Source organism: Nannospalax galili, unplaced genomic scaffold (assembly GCF_000622305.1).
Source record: "Nannospalax galili isolate Female #2095 unplaced genomic scaffold, S.galili_v1.0 scaffold11, whole genome shotgun sequence".
NCBI lineage: Eukaryota > Metazoa > Chordata > Mammalia > Rodentia > Spalacidae > Nannospalax > Nannospalax galili.
This window is the reverse complement of record NW_008330735.1, coordinates 6,376,807-6,392,942: the sequence shown is the minus strand read 5'-3', so window position 1 is coordinate 6,392,942 and position 16,136 is coordinate 6,376,807. Positions and strand designations below refer to the sequence as shown.

The window sequence follows — 16,136 nt, the reverse complement described above, 5'->3', positions numbered from 1 at the left end:
TATATGCAGAACATGCATGCAGATGGTTGTGAACTACCATGTGACTACTGGATCTGAACCCTGGTCCTCTGGAGGAGCAGCGAGTAATCTTAACCACTGAGCCATCTCTCTAGCCCTTGAGTTCAGAGTTTTGAATGTATACATAAGGGCTGAGGATAAAGCTCAGTGATGGAATACTTACATAGCGTGCGTGAGACTCTGGGTTCAATCTCCAGGTCTGAAAAAATAATCATTCATAAATATATACATTTTAAATATGAAAGTATCAAGAAAGATATTAATATTTTGTTTTCTTTCTTAGATTTGGGTGGATTATATCAATTTCTTAAAAGGAGTGTAAGTATTTTCTTAATTTTTAATGTTCAAATGGTTGATTTAGCTATAATACAATTAATGGGATTTCTTATCCAACCTCAGGGAGGCTGTTGGATCTTATGCAGAAAATCAGAGAATAACAGCTGTCCGAAGAGTTTATCAACGAGGTTGTGTTAATCCAATGATCAACATCGAACAACTCTGGAGAGACTACAACAAGTATGAAGAGGTAAATTATACCAGAGTAGTTGATTACAGACTAGCCATTTAAACTATTATCCATTATTGACTTAGGAAATCTACCCTTTCTAGCATTGGGTATATGAATGTCGGTATTGCACATTGGTGGTGGTGGTGGTGGTTTTTGTTTTGCTGTGCTCTGGATCAAGCCCTGAGCTTCATGCATGCAAGGCAAGCATTCTACTATTGAGATACACTCCAAGCTCACATTGTTTTTATATTAATTACTATGAAAGAACATCTTATAATGTTTTTGAACAGTACTGACACAAATATGGATGTGCAAGTATCTCTGAAATGTTGGCTTCAAGTCCTCTGGATAAATACCCAGCAGTGGTTATATATGGGTCATATAGTAGGCCTAATTTTAATTTTTTTGAGAAACCTCAATACTGACTTCCATAAGGGCTAGATTAGTTTACATTCCCACCAGCAATGTATAATTAATTGTTCCCTTTTGTCCATATTCTCACTAGCATTGGTTATTTGCTTGCTTAAGGGCTGCCATTTGACTGGTAAGATGGAATCTCATGATTTCCTATCTTTAAAATTTCATGGGCTGGTGAGGTGGCTCAGTAGTTAAGGCTCTTTCAGCTTAGCCTGACAACCTCAGTCAACTCCCAGAACCTGCATACTAGAAAGAGAGAATCAATTTCTTCAAGTTGTCCTCTGACCTCCACATGTGTGCTAGGGCACATACACCTACTCATCTACCACATAAAATAAATGTAAAAAGGTTTTCCTAATTCATAGAATCTTATAGCCTGCTTACAATAGAAACAATAGATCCTCTTTGATCTTTGAAACATAATGTGACTGTCTGTTTTTTTAAAAAAAAATCTTTTAAAATAGGGCCAAATATGGTGGTACATGCCTTTAATCCCAGCTCTCAGGAAGCAGGGCAGGTGGATCTCTGAGATCAAGAGTGTGGTCTACATAGTGAGTTCCCAGCCAGCTGGGGTTATAGGGAGACCTACCTCAAAATAAAAATAAATCTTTTAAAATGAAGAATTTTAAATTATTTAGTGAATGAATAATTAATGTGTTGATTTTTGAAAAACAGTCTTCTTATTTTTTATGGGTTTATAATTCTATGTGTACATACTGGGGAGAATATATGTGCCATGGTACATGTGGAGGGCTGAGAGGGCAACTTTGTGAGATTAGTTCTCTCTACCTTTACCTGGGTTCTGGGAAAGGAACTCAGGTCACCAGGCTTGTTTAGTAAGTAGTTTTATCTGCTGAGCCATCTTGCCAGCTAGTCCACTTAATTTAAACTTTTTTTTCAAGGCCGGGTATGTGGTTTAGTGGTAGAATGCTTGTCTCCTTCCTTGCATGCATGAGGTCATGGGTTTGAGCCATAGAATTGTCTAAAAAAAGCCACTAATAACAATGATTTTTCCCCTAGGGTATCAATATTCATTTAGCTAAAAAAATGATTGAAGATCGGAGTAGAGATTACATGAATGCTAGGCGTGTTGCAAAGGTATGGTATTCTGTCAGGCTATTTAATGATTATTGAACCAGTAAAATCATTAGCAAAACTTTCCTATCTGATATTACTCTTGATATTTAAAAGTAAGTTGAATTTGAAGAAATATTTTTCTTTTTCCTGTTTCTTTTTTTTTTCCCCCTTCCTTTCTTTTATGTGTTTCTGGGGATCTAACCCAGGGATTCACACATGCTAGGAAGTATTCCACTGCTCAGCCACACCTCCAGTCCAAAAATTGTTTTGTTTGATTTCAAAACACCATATAGTGCAATATAGTGCTGCCTGGCCTGATAATCCCTTTGTAGCCCAGGCTAGCCTTGATTTCATCGGACTTCACCTATTTTAGCTTCTCAAGTGCTGGAATCATAGGCATGAGTGACCATGCCTGGACAGAAATATTTTTCAAGACACAGAAACAGAGAAGGTGGCCAGGCGTGGTGGCGTGCACCTTTAATCCCAGCATCCAGGAGACAGAGGCAGATGGATCTCTGAGTTTGAGGCCAGCCTGGTCTACATAGTGTCAGCTGAGGCTACAGGGAAACCAAAAGGTTTACATCAAATTGAAGAAGTAGTTTCTGTTCTTCCCTCAGATTTGCCTACAGGAACACTTTGTGGTCAGAGTGTGTTTATAAAATAGCATAGCTCTCAGGGATAGATTTTGTGTTGTGCACTGTTCACTGGCATTCTTAGAATTTGGGGAAAATAACTAGATTATACAAACTAATTGTAGCTTCTCCAAAGATGGCAGTAGCAATGCCACCAAATTTCAAGGCATTGATGTATTTCCTTATACATCCCGAAGAATAACCCTTCTACATTACCTACAGAGACAGCCCATGGATATTCTCTTCACCCTCTCTAGGAATCTCTTACCTTTTCCATTACTCCTAGGGGTTTGTTTTTGTGAATGTTGGTGTTTAGCTGACTTCTGTATTGAGGGAGAGGGGGTTGTTTTGCTTTGTTTTGTTTGGTCTCCCTGTAGCCCCAGCTCAGCTGGTCTGGAACTTGTTACATAGACCAGACTGGGTTGATCTCACAGAGATCCACCTGCCTCTGCCTCCTGAGTGCTGGAATTAAAAGCATGTGCCACCATACCTGGCTGCTATCAGTTTTTCGAGACAGTGTCATGTAGCCCAGGCTGGCCTTAAATTCACTATATAGTGGAGGATGGCTTTGAACTTTTGATCCTTCTACCTCTTCCTCTCAAGTGCTGGAATTATAGATATGCTGTATTATGCCTGGCTTAGTTTTTAAATCATATTAAAGTGATATTGGGGGGGAAATAAACATTTTAAACAAAGTATTTTAAATTATGAACTCCATTCCCATGTATCTGACTCACCAAAAACTTCTAAATGTTTATCTAGGAATATGAGACAGTAATGAAAGGTTTGGATCGTAATGCTCCTTCAGTGCCTCCTCAGAATACTCCTCAAGAAGCTCAGCAAGTAGATATGTGGAAGAAATATATACAGTGGGAAAAGAGCAACCCTCTTCGTACAGAGGATCAGACCCTTATAACAAAAAGAGGTAACAAGATTGGCCCTCCTGGGACTCCACTTGATCTCCCATGGGTTACTTGAAGCTCTACCATTATCCCCAACCCCTAGGCTCTTGCTATGTAGACTAGCCTGGCTTCCAGCTCACAGTGTTCCCTAGGCTGATCTCTATCTAGTCCATGATCCTTCTGTCTTAGCGTCCTGAGTGTTGGGGTCAAAGGCATTAGTTACCATACTCAACAGAAGCTGTGACCCCAGCTGGCCTGGAACTCACTATGTATAGACCAGGCTGGCCTTGAACTCACAGTGATCCCCCTGCCTCTGCCTCCCAAATGCTGGGATTAAAGGTGTTCTCTACCACGCCCAGCTGAGGCTGTGTTTTTTATTCCTAAATCTTTTTCTTTCACTTGTGTTCTTCATACTAAATATGTCTGTAGATCTATCTCTATGTTCACTGACCCTTTGTTTTATTATATCTAATCTACTGTTAAGCCAATACAGTATTTATTTCATATACTATACTTTTTAGTTTGATAAATTTACATTTTAGTAGTTTGTTATTGTTATTGTTGTTGTTAAGACATAGTCTTACCATGTAGCCCCAGCTGGCCTGGAACTGGCTGTGTAGACCAGACTGGCTTAAACTCAGAGATCTGCTGGCCTCTGCCTCTCAAGTGCTAGGGTTAAAAGGTATGCACCACCACACCTGGCCTCCATTTTAGTAAACTTGCTATAATTTTAAATTCTCTATATTGAGATTTGTGTGTTGTGAAATGTTTTCTTTAGATCTTGAACACGTTCTTACAGTAGCTATGCAGTCCTCATTTGCTAACGCAGACAGGCAGTGGACCTCCATGGGATTAGTTTCCTTTGACTTCTGACTCTTGGTCACATTTTCCTGTTTCATCACATGAATAAACATTTAAGTCTTGGCTTTGAACATTTTATAAATGTACAAATAATAGATTGTAAAGACACTGGACTCTGTTATCTTCCTCAGACGGTTTGGTGGGTTTCTTTTCTTATTTCCAGTTGTATTTTACATATGAATAGATATGTAATAGATAGATGGATATGTAATAGATAGATGGATAGATATGGGTAGATGAAAAGAAAGAGAGAGAGAGAGAGACAGAGAGGTACAAGTGCTGAGGTTAGAAGCCAGGGCCTTCTACTACAGAGAGATACCTCCAGTCCTCGCTTCATAATTCTTATTTTCAGGAGGGTTAATCTTACACAAACTGCTCTGCTACTGCTGGATTAAAATTTGGAATTTTACAGACCTCTTCAGTTTTGCCTGCTTACTTACCTGTAGGACTTTGCAAATACTGCACTTATTTTCCAGCACTGGGGATCAAACCTAGGATCACATTCATGCCAGGAAAGAATCCTACTGCTGAGTCACATCCCCAGCAGCCTGTACCAATTTTGTATCTACCCTGTCCTCCTTCCTCTTCCCATTTATTTCTCATCTGACAAGCTTTTGTTCCTTCCCTCCCTCCCTCCTCTCTCTCTCTCTCTCTCTCTCTCTCTCTCTCTCTGAGACAACTTGCAGGAGTTGGTTCTCTCTACCATGTGACTTCTAGGGATCAAACATGTCATCAAGTGGCAAGCCCCTTTACCTCCTGAGTCATCTCACTGGCCCTTAGTGAATCCTCTCTGGTCCCTATGATTTTAAGTCATGCTGCAAGTTTCAGGAGTATGCCCTCCTTTCCTTACCATAATACTTGTCTTTGTTTTCTTAATGGCGATCATCTGCATATCCTGCATCCTCTTGAATGTTAGAAGTCTTTTTCACTTTTGTACTAGCAGTGCCTTTCACCCATTCTAGCATATAGTTTTTGTTCAATAAGTATTAACTTTGTAAATAATGAAAAAATGGGACTTTGGACCAGAAATCACTGTTTTATTTCTAATTATCATTCAGTATTAAAGACCTTTCTGAGCTTAATAATTTAGTTGTGGTGCTTATACTCATACTCACGTTTTTGTTCATGTGTTCCTTAGTTATGTTTGCTTATGAACAGTGCCTACTTGTGTTGGGCCATCACCCTGATATTTGGTACGAAGCTGCCCAGTATCTGGAACAGTCAAGTAAACTGCTTGCAGAAAAGGGAGTGAGTATTTCTTCCCCCATCCCTTTCTATCTTTTTGTGATTTTGATAGAATAATAAGGTTTGCTGAAAAATATAACACCAACTCTTAGCAAGAAAGTATAAGTATTGTCTAGCTTAAAGATACACACAACATATTAACAGGAGGGGGGTCTATTTGGGAGGTGGAAGTGGGGGGACCAGTGAGAGGTGGAGAGGAGAAACTGTAGAAGGTAGTTGTGAGGGATAAACATGAGGAAAGTGCAGTTATGTATGTATGCAAATGACATAATAAAATTCATTTTATATGCTAAAAATTAATTAAGTTTATGTACAAAAAAGTATGTGTTGATTAAATTTAAACTTACATGAATATAACCTTTAGCAACATACATGATTAAACTTTTTTAGAATTCAAATATGGCTTAAAAAAATTTTTTTTTGGTCTTTTTGTGAGACAGGATCTCCCTGTAGCCCCAGCTGGCCTGGTACTCACTATGTAGACCAGGCTGGCCTTGAACTCACAGAGATCCATCGTCCTCTGCCTCCCAAGAGCTGGGATTAAAGGTGTATACCACCATACCCAGCCTTAAAATTTTTTAATTAAAAAAAAATGTAGCCAGGTATGGTGGTGCACGCCTTTAATCCCAGCACTGGGAGGCAGAGGCAGATGGATCTCTGTGAGTTCAAGCCCAGCCTGGTCTACATAGTGAGTTCAGGTCAGCTGGGATTACAGGGAGACCCTGTCTCAAAAAGACCAAAAAAAAAAAAAATGTGTTGAGTGTATGCATATTTATATGTTTTGCCTGCCTGTATATAAGTGCACCATTGTGCAATACCCGTGGAAGCCAGAAGAGGGCATAGAATCCCCTGGAACTGGAATTATGGGTTGTTAGGTGCCATGTAGTTTCTGGGAACCCAAACCAGGTCCTCTGTAAGAGCAGACAGTGCTCTTAAGCACTGAGCCATCTCTCCAGCCCCATAATGGCTTTTAAAAAATATATTAAAGTGTTGGGCATGGTAGTGCATGCCTTTAATCCCAGCACTTGGGAGGCAGAGGTAGGCAGATCTCTATATGATCCAGGCCAGCTAGGAGGGCTTCAGAGAGGTCTCAAAAAGACTAAAAAAAAAAAAAAAAAAGGATTAAAGTGATATATCCTTTAAAGTACCTATGTGGTTCTTTTACAAGCTAAAATAATAAAGAGTATATAGCTAGGTGGTAGAGGTTCCTGGGTTCAATTCCTAGAAACACTTCTCTGCCCAAAAAAGGAAGAAGTCATTTTTAGAATCAATGAATGTAAATGTGTGTTTGCATGTGTTTGTTTTCATAGGTACACATATATAAAAAGAATATTGTTTTCTCTTTATTTTTTCAACTATATTAAAATTATTGAGGATATACTTTCTTTTTCTCTTAGGATATGAACAATGCCAAATTATTTAGTGATGAAGCTGCTAATATATATGAAAGAGCCATAAGCACTTTATTAAAGAAGAACATGCTTCTTTACTTTGCATATGCAGATTATGAAGAGGTAAGAAGAGTAAGGAAAGTTTTTATGATTTTTTTTTTCCCTTTTTTTCTTTTTTAGACAAGACTTGGCTATATAGTCCAGGCTGGCCTCAAATTGCTCCTTTTGCCTGATGCTGTAATTACAGGTGTGCACCACCTTTATCCAACACTTAGAATTTTACTACAGTACTAAATTTTTTTCTGGTATTTTCTTTGCTAGACTTACTGCTTTTGGTAGCCAGAAATGTACAGTAAATAGTTATTAGTCCTCAAGTTCATATTAAATTATGTGCAATGTAGACCTATTGTATGTCATGGGAGCAAGAATGTAGCCTTTGGGCTCCTTCAAGCTCAAGCCTCCTTGTTTGTGAGTGTGCATTCATACTTGCTTCTTTATCATTGCAGAGCCGTATGAAGTATGAGAAGGTTCACAGCATATATAACAGACTTCTGGCTATTGAGGATATTGACCCCACCTTGGTGAGTTACTTTCTAAGCCTTTCTTTCCCACCTTTATAGTCTGACTTAACAGCAACAAAAATTTAACTCATACATAAAATTCATTGTTCTTGTCTTAAGAAATCATGGGGGCTGGAAGGAAAGCTTAGTGGTTAATAGCATGCACTACTCTTGCAGAGGACCTGAGTTCAGTTCCCAGTACCCATGTTAGGTGGCTCACAACTACTTGTAACTCCAGCTCCAAGGGGACCCAACACCTCTGGTCTCCACAGGCACCTGCACACATACGCATACACAGAAACAGACGTAGACATAATTAAAAAGAAAATAAGTCTTTAAAGAAAAAAAATCATAGGACCAACCATCATAGTTAAAATTGAAAACACATGATGGCTCACATTTGTAATCCCAATATTTAGGAAGTTGAGACAGAAAGATCAGGGGTTCAAGGTTATCCTTGACTGCTATAGTGAGTTTGAAGCTAGTTTGCACTAAGACTCTGTCTCAAAAAACAAATAAAGAAGCAAAGTACTTCCATCACCCCTGAAAAATTCCTTTAACATGACCATTTGTAGTAAACCCTTCACTCTGCCCTAATCCATAAAATTATTGATCTCGGGCTGGAGAGATGGCTCAGCAGATAAGAACACTGACTGTTCTTTCAGAAGACCCCGATTCGAATCCCAGCACCCACATGGCAGCTAACAGCTGTCTGTAACTCCAGTTCCAGGGGGTCTGACAGTCTCTTCTGTCTTCTGCAGGCATTGCATGACATGGGTGCACTTACCTACATGCAGGCAATACACAAACACACACACACACATAAAATAAAAATAATATATACATATATATATATATTGTCCTTTTGAGACAGGGTCTCCCTGTAGCCCCAGCTGTCCTGGAACTCACTATGTAGACCAGGCTGGCCTTGAACTCACAGAGATCTGCCTGCCTCTGCCTCCCGAGTGCTGGGATTAAAGGCGTACACCACCACGCCCGGCTCATAACTTGTAGATTTTATCTTTTTTAATATCCTAGATTTTTTTTTAATTATATGTTTACATGTGATCATTTGTGTACATGTATGCAGGTACCCTTGGAGGCCAGAGTGTCAGATCCCCTGTAGCTGGAGTTATAGGCAGTTGTGAGCCACCCAAATGGGTGCTGGTCCTGTGCCAGAGGAGTATGCACTCTTAACCACGAAGCCATCTCTCCAGCCCCCGGTTCTTCAATTTTTTTTTTGCCTTTTTGAGACAGTATCTTCCTGTAGCCCCTGCTGGCCTGGACTTGGCTACTTGAACTCACAGAGATTGGCCTGCCTTTGCCTCTCATGTGTTGGGATTAAAGGCGTGTACTACCATACCTGGCAAGTTCTTCAGTATTTTCAAAGCTTTCATTGTGAAAGTCTTTTACCTCGTTGGTCAGGTTTATTCTTAAGTATTTTGTGAGGTGTGTGTGTGTGTGTGTGTGTATGTGTGTGTGTGTGAGAGAGAGAGAGAGTTTGAATGGGGTAGTTTTTCTAATGTAATTCTCCACAAGTTTTTTTTTTGATATAGAAAAGCTACTGATTTTTATACGCTGGTTTTTGTATCCTGCTACTTTGCTGAAAATATTTATCAGATCTAACAGTCTGATGATGTATTTCAAGTCTTTTAAATATAGGATCACGTAGTCTGCAAGTGAGGATAATTTGACTTCTTTTTCTGTTTGTATCTTATTTCTTTGGCTTGTGATACTGCTGTAGCTGACTCTAGGCGCTGTATTAACTAACTGCAGAAAGTGAGCACCTTCATCTCATTCCAGAGTTGACAGGAAATCCTGTTTATCCCCATTTAGACTATATGTTTATTGTCTGTAGCCTTTGTTATGTTGGGATATGTGCATTCTGCTTCCACTTCAGGGCTTTTATCATGAAAGAGTGCTGAACTTTGTCAAAGTCTTTTCTGCATCAATTGGGATGATCTTGTGATTTCTGTCCTTAAATCTGCCTAGGTGCAAGATTACACTTATTGATGGATAAATGTTAAACTAAATTTGTATCCCTGGAATTGAAACCAACCTGGTCATTGTATATGATCTCTATGTGTTCTTTGATTTGCAAGAGTTTTATTGAGACGTTTGCATCTTTGCTGATGGGAAAATCGGGAAGTCAGGAAATTGGTCTATAGTTTGTTGTTGTGTCCTTATCCAGTTTTGATACAAGAGTAATGCCAGCTTCATAGAAAGAATGTTAGCTCTTCTTTAAGGGTTTGGCAAGATTTGGCAGTAAGTCAATATGGACCTGAACTTCTCTTTGTTGGGAGGCTTTTTATTTTATTTTTATTTTATTTTTTTGAGACAGGGTCTCTCTATAGCCCCAGCTGGCCTAGAACTCATTATGTAGACCAGGCTGGCCTTGAATGCACAGAGATCCTCCTGCCTCTGCCTCCCGAGTGCTGGGACTAAAGGCATGGTCCACAGTGTTGGAGGCTTTTTATTTCTGCCTCAATCCTATTGATTGTTTTGGATCTGTTTATTGTTTATATCTTCTTAGTTTGGGTAGATAGGTCATATGTGTCTAGGTTATTCTTTTAATATTTTATTTATTATTTTTATTTTATGTGTGTGCATGTATTGCCTGCATGTAAGTAAGTGCACCCGTGTCATTCAATGCCTGCGGAGGACAGAAAAGGCTGTCGGATCCCCTGGAACAGGAGTTTTGGACAGTTGTTAGCTGCCATGTGGGTGCTGGGATTCAAACCCAGGTCTTCTGCAAGAACAGTCAGTATTCTTAACTGCTGAGCCATCTCTGCAGCCCCTCTGTCTAGGTTTTTATCCATTTCTTGTAGATGTTCCAGTTTTTTCCCCCAATACATTTTCAAAGTGCTTCCTAATAATTTTATGTTTTTCATTGGAGTCTATAGTAATGTCTCTTTTTCCTCTATAATTTTGTTGATTTGGGTCTTCTTTCTTTTGTTAATTTGATTACAAATCTGTCAATTGTTTAATCCCAGCACTTGGGAGGCAGAGGCAGGCGGATCTCTGTGAGTTTGAGGCCAGCCTGGTCTACATAGTGAGTTCCAGGCCAGCTGGGGCTAAGAGACCCTGTCTCAAGAAAAATTAAAAAAAAAAAAAACACCCAAAAAAAGAATCTGTCAATCTTACTTTTTCAAAAACCAGTTCTTTGATGGGTCTATGCATTTTTCATTTCATTAACTTCTGTCAAAGCTCTTTATTATTTCTTGTTGTCTACTGCTTTGGGGTTTGGATTGTTCTTTGTTTTCTTGGACCTTGAGGTGCATAACTAAACAATAATCTAATTAGCAAGGATAACTGTATAACCTTCTGATAGTAATTAAAAAAAACTAAATTATGTACTTTAAAAGATTAAATCTGTGGTATATAAATTATGTCCCAATAAAAATTTAATTGGGGGGGGGGCCTGGAAAGATGGCTTAGTGGTTAGGCGCACACTGGCTGCTCTTGCTGGGAACTAGGGCGCAGTTCCCAACACTCACATGGAGGTAACAACTGTCCACAACTCCAAGGAAGTAACGACATTCACAGGTGCTCAAAAAGATAAAATCCCTTGGAATAAACCAACTAAGTGAAGCCCTCAATAATGAAATTTTATTTATGTGGTAGGAATGTGTAGTGTGTTATAGTATATGTGTATGTTCACCTGTGTGAGTAAATGTGCACAACTAAGTGTATGGGCAGAGGCCAGAAGAGTATGTCAGATGTCTTCTCACCTTATTCTTTGGAGACAGTCTAACTGACCTCTGAAGCTTACTGTGTCAGCTAGGCTAGTTGGCCAGCCCGTAAGCTCCTGGAATCCATCTCTGTCTCTGACCTCCAGCACTAGGGATACAGGCAAATCCAGCGATGCCCAGCTTTTACATGATATTAGGGATTCAGACAGAGGTCCTCATGCTTATGTCACAAGTGCTCTTACCCACTGAGTCATCTCCCCAGCTCTGAAATTTCATTTTTTATTTTTGTGGTGCTGGTGGCCAAGTAGGAGCTTGTGTATGCTAGGCAAACCCTTCCTCACTGAAGTAAATCCTCAGTCCTTCGTTTGTTTGTTTGTTTTAGTAGTGATAAGAATAGAATTCTCCTTTAATTTACATTAATTTATATCTTTTTATAATATATACTTATATATTATAATTAGTAGAATAGTATTCTATAATTAGTAGTGATAATTGTATAACCTTATGATGTATGTGTGTGTGATAATATGTATTTATTTTGTCTTTTTGAAACAAGGTCTCTATAGCCACAATTTTTCATCCCTTTGGAGACAGGGTTTCCCTGTAACCATAGCTGGCTGGGAACTTGGGGTGTAAACAAGGCTGTCCTGATTCAGTGATTTAAACAAAACAAAAAAAACCCAAAAACTGTCAAGGCCAGGCATGATGGTGGATACCTTTAATCCCAGTACTTGGGAGGCAGGAGCAGCTACATAGTGAGTTTCAGGCCAGCTGGGGCTGTAAGGAAACCCTGTCTCAAAAATCAAAATGGAGGCAGGGGGTGCTGAAGAGATGGTTCAGTTGTCAGAAGCACTGACTGCTCTTCCAGAGGACCTGGGTTCAGTTCCCAGCATCCACATGGTGATTAACAATTATTAATTCCAGTTCCAATACATCCGATGCCCTCTTTTGGCCTCTGTGGGTATTGCTTACACATGGTGCACACATAATAAAAATAAATTTAAAAAAAAAATTTTTTTTTTGTCGTCTTTTTGAGACAGGGTCTCCCTGTAGCCCCACCTGGCTTGGAACTCACTATGTAGACCAGGCTGGTCTTGAACTCACAGAGATCTGCCTTCCTCTGCCTCCTGAGTGCTAAGATTAAAGGCATGCACCACCATGCCTGGCGATAAAAATAAATGAAAAGTTTTAAAGCACTGAATTATATACTTTAAAAGATTAATTCTGTGATATGTAAATTATATCCCAATACAATGTTTTTAGAATTTACACTGGAGAGATGATAGCCCAGCACTTAAGAGTACTGGCAGCTCTTGCACAGGACCTGTATTCTGTTCCCAACACCCACCTGGTGGCTAACAACTCCAGTACCAGGGGATCCCATCCCCCTCTTCTGGCTTCCAGGGGCATTTATTTGTATGCCCATGGTACACTTATATACATGCAGGCAAAACACTCCTAAAATAAAAATAAATTTTAAAAATGTTCTAGCCAGGCATGATGACACACACCTTTAGTCTCAAGAGGCAGAGGCAGAGGCAGAGGCAGGTGGATTTCTGTGAGTTCAAGGCCACCCTGGTTTACATAGTGAGTTCCAGGCCAGCCAGGGCAGCATAGTTCCAGGCCAGGCGTGGTGGTGCACGCCTTTAATCCCAGCACTTGGGAGGCAGAGGCAGGTGGATCTTTGTGAGTTTGAGGCCAGCTTGGTCTACATAATGAGTTCCAGGTCAGCTGGGGCTACAGGGAGACCCTGTCTCAAAAAGACAAAAAAAAAAAAAAGGTTTTTAAATTATGATGTGTTGTCCCTAATACCAAGAAAAAATTAGTGTGCTATATCTACAAATTCTGCTTTCTAGTTTCTTGGATAGTCAGAATGACCTTCTAATAAAGGAAACAGCACAAGAACTCAATGCCCTGCTACTAGATGCTATAAGAGCCACATTCTGCCTAATTTGTTGAATACAAATAATTTTTTTGCATAGGTATATATCCAATATATGAAATTTGCAAGGAGAGCAGAAGGTATCAAATCTGGAAGAATGATATTTAAAAAAGCACGAGAGGATGCCAGAACCCGCCATCATGTCTATGTTACTGCAGCACTCATGGAGTATTACTGTAGTAAGGTAAATATGAAATATATAAAGATAAATCATTTCCTTCATCTGGGATATATTCCTGAAGACTACTTTATGTGATTAAGCATAATTGCTCCGTCTCCATTTTGGGGTTTTTTTTTTTAATATTTTTATTTTATATGTACAAGTGTATTACTTGCATGTAAGTAGGTGCACCCATGTCATGCAGTGCCCACGGAGGTCAGAAGAGTGTGTTGAAGCCCCTGGAACTGGAGTTACAGACTGTTGTTAGCTGCCATGTGATGCTGGGAATTGAACCCTGGTCCTCTGCAAGAACAGCCAGTGCTCTTAACCCCTGAACCATCTCTCCAGCCCCAATTGCTCCATTTTGTAAAGGAAGTCTTCAGTTTATCTGTTAAAATTGTGTGGACCATTACCTAGCTCAACTGCTTGCTATTTTCTGCCTTATGAAACATTTCCTTTTTAAAAAAAAAATTGGATCAGGTGTGGTGGCGCACGCCTTTAATCCCAGCACTTGGGAGGCAGAGGCAGGCAGATCTCTGTGAGTTCAAGACCAGCCTGGTCTACATAGTGAGTTCCAGGACAGCTGGGGCTACAGGGAGACCCTGTCTCAAAAAGACCAAAAAAAAAAAAAAAAAAAAAAAAAAAAAAAAAAAAAAAATTTGATAGGCCAGTATTTCTTGAATCTATCTAAAACTTCTTGCATTCTAGGTAAGTTCTCTAGCACTGAGTTAGAGCCCCAGCCTCTTTTTTTTCCCTTAGATTTCATTTACTTGTTTGTTTGTTTGTTTTATTTATTTATTTAGGCAGTGCTGGTGATTGAATGCAGGGACTTATTATATGATAGGCAAGTGTTCTGCCACTGACTTATATCCCAGCTTGGCCCTTGGGGTTTTTGTTTGTTTGTATTTTTGTTTTGTTTTGAGACAGTCTCACTGAATAGCTTGTGATTCTTTCAGATACTGGGATTGTAGGCATGCTTCACCACATCCAGCTTTAATATATGTTTTAGACAAAACATGCTGACATTGGTTACTTGGTTGTTTTTTGTTGTTACTGGTTTGTTTTGGTGGTATTGGGGATTGAACTCAGGACCTTAGGCATTCTAGGCAATTACTTGACTGCTAAGCTACATTCCCCAACCCTCTTTTCTCATTTTAAAGGGATTTTTTTTTTCCATTCTGTAGGCTTGCCCTGAACTATAAGGTGTGCATGACTTTATAGAGCCTTAAAACTCATATTCTGACCCCAAATCTCTTGACTGGTTTTAGCGCAGCAATTTTTACTTAACATTTAAATTTCCATTTTATTTCTCTTGTTCCTTGTCATATTTTGTTGTAGTCACTTTTCTTTCTTGTCCTTCCTTATTTCCCCCCTTCTCTCCTTTCCTCCTTCCCTGCCTCCCTTCCTCCTTCCTTCCCTCCCTTCCTCTCATCCATCCATCTTGCTAGTAGACCAAGCAACCTCAAACTTGTAGCAATGTCTCCAAGTACGATTACAGATGTGCACTACCATGTTCAGTAGATGTTGTGGCTTTAATATTCTTTTTAGTATATTGCCATACATTTCATAGAAATCAGTACTTTACTGTCTTCTAGGATAAATCTGTTGCCTTTAAGATTTTTGAATTGGGACTTAAGAAATATGGAGACATTCCAGAATATGTCTTGGCTTATATTGACTATCTTTCTCACCTCAATGGTAAGTTGAGCCTATAATTTGTCATGGTTTCTCACCTGTCATGGTTAATCACCTGAAACTATGTACCTGGGGTTTTGTTGTTTTTAATTTTCCCCTTGAATGTCTAACATCATACCAGAACCAGGTACTTGATAGATTCAAGAAATACTGGCCTATCAACCAATGAATTTAGTTACTTAGTTTTGAAACGGGGTCTTGTATATTCCAGGCTGGCCTTGAACTTACCAGGTAGCTGAGGATGACCCTAAACTTCTGATCTTCCTGCCTTTGCCTCCCAAGTGCTGGGATTATAGGCATGTGCTCCACTATGCCCGATTTATGCAGTGCTGGGATTGATCTCAGCATTTCATGCATGCTAGGCAAGCATTCTACCAATGGAGCTACATCCCCAGCCCCGGCAACCATGAATTTATATCTGAGTGATGGTGGATTTCTTTTGACTCTGCAGAATGTCAAGAATGCACTACCAGCAGTAGGAAAAGCTGCAGAGTCAGAATTAGGACACAGAGTTGTCATATTCTTCTCTGGCAACTTGGGGTAATTCATCCTCTGTCTCCTAGGAGAAAAGGAGAATTTTTAAAAGCCATCTAGGGCTAATGCTGTATCTCAGTAATGAAGCTTTGTAGTAGGAAGGAGATACCCAGTGCTGCAAAAACAGCAAAACACAGGGAGGCAGAGGCAGGGAGATCTTTGTGAGATCGAGGCCAGCCTGGTCTAGTAGCAAGTCTTAGGCCAGCTAGGGATATAGGGAAACCCTGTCTCAAAAAGACCAAAAGAAAAAAATAGGACACACACAAAAAGACCAACCAAAACCAACAAGAAAAAAGACAGCAAAACAAAAAGCCTGTAGTGACCACAACTCAGAGGTAACTTGTATACTAAGGTAAAACTCTGAGGTTATGGGGATGAATTTTTTTTCGGTCTTTTTGAAACAGGGTCTTCCTGTAGCCCCAGCTGTCCTTGAACTCACTATGTAGACCAGGCTGGCTTTGAACTCACAGAGATCCGCCTGCCTCTGCCTCCCAAGTGCTGG

At 39.7% G+C, this 16,136-nt stretch overlaps 2 protein-coding genes across 4 annotated transcripts in view; one reads left to right on the top strand and one right to left on the bottom strand.

Annotated features, from left to right (window-relative positions):
- Positions 1–16,136, bottom strand: part of Tcp11l1 (t-complex 11 like 1) — a 90,179-nt gene that overhangs the window by 6,819 nt on the left and 67,224 nt on the right. The gene's annotated exons all lie outside the window — the stretch shown is intronic.
- The window catches only part of Cstf3 (cleavage stimulation factor subunit 3), an 85,016-nt gene that overhangs the window by 61,519 nt on the left and 7,361 nt on the right, over positions 1–16,136 (top strand). For all 3 annotated transcript variants that reach the window (XM_029555296.1, XM_008851560.2, XM_029555299.1), the window contains 9 exons: positions 302–336; positions 418–544; positions 1,964–2,041; positions 3,415–3,577; positions 5,554–5,663; positions 7,058–7,174; positions 7,558–7,632; positions 13,286–13,429; positions 15,001–15,103. In XM_029555296.1, coding sequence (XP_029411156.1) covers positions 302–336; positions 418–544; positions 1,964–2,041; positions 3,415–3,577; positions 5,554–5,663; positions 7,058–7,174; positions 7,558–7,632; positions 13,286–13,429; positions 15,001–15,103 — 952 coding nt within the window. The remainder of the gene's footprint in view (positions 1–301; positions 337–417; positions 545–1,963; positions 2,042–3,414; positions 3,578–5,553; positions 5,664–7,057; positions 7,175–7,557; positions 7,633–13,285; positions 13,430–15,000; positions 15,104–16,136) is intronic.